The 1,473-nt window shown below is 36.0% G+C and overlaps 1 protein-coding gene across 1 annotated transcript in view; it reads right to left on the bottom strand.

Annotated features, from left to right (window-relative positions):
* Positions 1 to 1,473, bottom strand: part of LOC105826280 (EF-hand calcium-binding domain-containing protein 6-like) — a gene marked incomplete at its 3' end in the record, with an annotated part of 192,321 nt that overhangs the window by 71,141 nt on the left and 119,707 nt on the right. The window contains exon 10 of the mRNA XM_012664235.1: positions 485 to 652. Within this exon, the coding sequence (XP_012519689.1) occupies positions 485 to 652 (168 nt within the window). The remainder of the gene's footprint in view (positions 1 to 484; positions 653 to 1,473) is intronic.

The following is a 1,473-nucleotide window of genomic DNA, read 5'->3' as shown; positions in this document are numbered from 1 at the left end:
ATAATAAAATTATCAACTTTTCAGTCAAAAGAAACAAATATTAAAGGCAAGTATTAGTCACTAGAGGCAATCAACGAATGCTTATTTTTTAAAAAGATGAACCAACATAGGGTACAAAACTCTAAAAATATGAATGAGAATCAGATTAGTCATTTACAAACACTCCTTTTAAGACACTGTTGTAAGAGAAGTGCTGTCAAAATGCTATGAAAAGACGTTACATCCTGTCCATAAAAGGGCTCTCATTCAGAAACAGTTTCTCAGAAATGTCAAATATCATCCTTTGATAAGATTTAGAAACTAAAAGTTAAAATCAACCAACTCTTAAACACTTAACTCTTACTTAAAATGAAAATTCATGCAGTTGAAAAACATGGTCATTAATTTATTTAAAGCATATTTCACCTGCATCTCTTATTTTATTGAAAATAATTAAGTTCCTGCCATAAAGAGAAAACCAAACATGAAGTTGTTCAAAACTCACCTTTGGGTTCTCATCAAGCAGGTCAGTAAACATGGAGATCTTGATCATTCCAGTGCCCCCAGGGTCGAGCATTTGCATTAGCTCTTTGAATTCTGAATCACTTAATTTTGCAACCATGCTATTTAGAACATGCCTCAATTCTTCCCCTGTTATCTGTCCATCAGGTTCCTGAGCATGGGAGTGTATATATAAGGCAATTTTTAAAAAGAAAAAGGAAGGGCATTATGTATATTAAGCATCATTTAATAAAAAGCGAGCTTTGGCAAAATAGAATTATGATTTAAAACACAAACACTTCAATTGATCATTATGTATAATACATGTGCCAAGAGCAGGGGTGGGAGGATGGGAGGGATTGCTAGAACTTTCCAAGTGCAGTACTGACAACGTTCTCTACCAGGGTATGGGCAGGAGATGGCCCCTGAGTGACGGATGGGGCCCATTTCTCAGGCACAGCCTGATCCTGTGCCCCAGGGGCTTGGACAGTTCCTCCCTCCCCAGCCCCACCGGCAGGCTGGGTGGTTCAGCCACATGGGGCACAAAACTTTCCAGCAGCTCAATTACAACTTGCCAACTCACTAAGAATAAATTGTGCTTGTTTTCACTACCACCAACCTCATCAATTACATAAACGGACAATTACTTAGCGAGAAAAATTTCAGCCATGCTGCATAAAGAAAACATATTATGAGAAAATACTGTAAGGCAAATTTCTTCCCCTAGAATAAAAAATTATCAATAAGTAAATTAAATATCAAAACCAAGATATACTGTTTACTGGAAAGACAGGGGAAATAAAGAAACCCTATCTCATAGACATTGTGAATATTAATGTGACAAAAGAATTTATTAACTAAGTGATAAGGCAGTATACAAATGTCAACTATTATTTTGTAGTCCAAAATCTGAAAGGATCTTGAGGGTAAATTCAGTACTTTAGGGGATACATTCATGCTTACTTTTAGGTTTGGGAGGGATAATCAATTTTT

The sequence above is a fragment of the Propithecus coquereli genome, unplaced genomic scaffold, assembly GCF_000956105.1.
Source record: "Propithecus coquereli isolate 6110/MARCELLA unplaced genomic scaffold, Pcoq_1.0 Scaffold876, whole genome shotgun sequence".
In the NCBI taxonomy this organism is placed as follows: domain Eukaryota; kingdom Metazoa; phylum Chordata; class Mammalia; order Primates; family Indriidae; genus Propithecus; species Propithecus coquereli.
The sequence above is the reverse complement of the archived record's forward strand: the minus strand, read 5'-3'. Positions and strand labels throughout refer to the sequence as shown.